The sequence below is a fragment of the Chaetura pelagica genome, unplaced genomic scaffold, assembly GCF_000747805.2.
Source record: "Chaetura pelagica isolate M959 unplaced genomic scaffold, ChaPel_1.0 scaffold138, whole genome shotgun sequence".
Taxonomy (NCBI): domain Eukaryota; kingdom Metazoa; phylum Chordata; class Aves; order Apodiformes; family Apodidae; genus Chaetura; species Chaetura pelagica.
This window is the reverse complement of record NW_009954215.1, coordinates 6,541,155-6,541,962: the sequence shown is the minus strand read 5'-3', so window position 1 is coordinate 6,541,962 and position 808 is coordinate 6,541,155. Positions and strand designations below refer to the sequence as shown.

Genomic DNA, 808 nt, shown 5'->3' with positions numbered 1-808 from the left:
CTGACCCAGCACTTGGGAAGCAGCAGCTCCGGCCGCTGAAGTTTTCAGAGCCTGTCGCTGTGTCTGGGAGGGAGAAACTCGCAGCTCCAGCGCTGCCAGCGCCTGTTGGGGAGCGAGCGATGGAGGGAGCTCCTGCCTGGGCTGAGGGACCGGCGTGCCAGGCTCAGAGCACTTAAACCCAGGGAAACTTAGAGGGCAAGAGGATAATACACTTCTCTTAAAGTAGCTGGAGTTTCACGCTGGCAATTCCTGCTCTGTGCGTGGTGTGGGGGTGTTTTTTTTCTCCTATTTTTTTCTCCTCGGTTTGGGGAGAAAAACTAGTAGAGGTTACAAGTGGGTAAACCTCATGCAGGGAAAAATTATTATATATTATATATATATTCAGAATCCAGCCTGAGTGTGCTTTTGATAGGCCTGTGATGCTCCTGATGCAGATAATGCTTATAAATAAATTATTTTGGCATATTTCTGTCCAGGACTGATGTAAGATATTGGGATATTGAACAGCAGCCTTTGTGGAAAAAAAATGTCCTACTGTACCAAAGAGAGAGCTTGTTCAGGTATGTCTGTTACAGATTTACCATCTGCTTCAGGGGCCTTAAAGAGATAAAACATTTCTTTCTGAGTATTCTTGACCTGGTTAACCTCTGCACTGGTGATGGTGCTTCTGTAACTGTCTGATCCACCCAGCCCTGTTTAGAAAAGTGGTCTTTCTTTGACAGAGCTTTTACTTTGAACACTGGAAGAAGTGTTCAAATGGTATCTAATGGTCTTGGCAAAAGAAAAATAATGCTGTGAAAGCAGGAAT

The 808-nt window shown here is 45.2% G+C and overlaps 1 protein-coding gene across 1 annotated transcript in view; it reads left to right on the top strand.

Annotated features, from left to right (window-relative positions):
* The first annotated feature begins 526 nt into the window (after positions 1 to 526).
* The window catches only part of SNX8 (sorting nexin 8), an 18,668-nt gene continuing 18,386 nt past the window's right edge, over positions 527 to 808 (top strand). The window contains exon 1 of the mRNA XM_010003279.1: positions 527 to 560. Coding sequence (XP_010001581.1) covers positions 527 to 560 — 34 coding nt within the window. The remainder of the gene's footprint in view (positions 561 to 808) is intronic.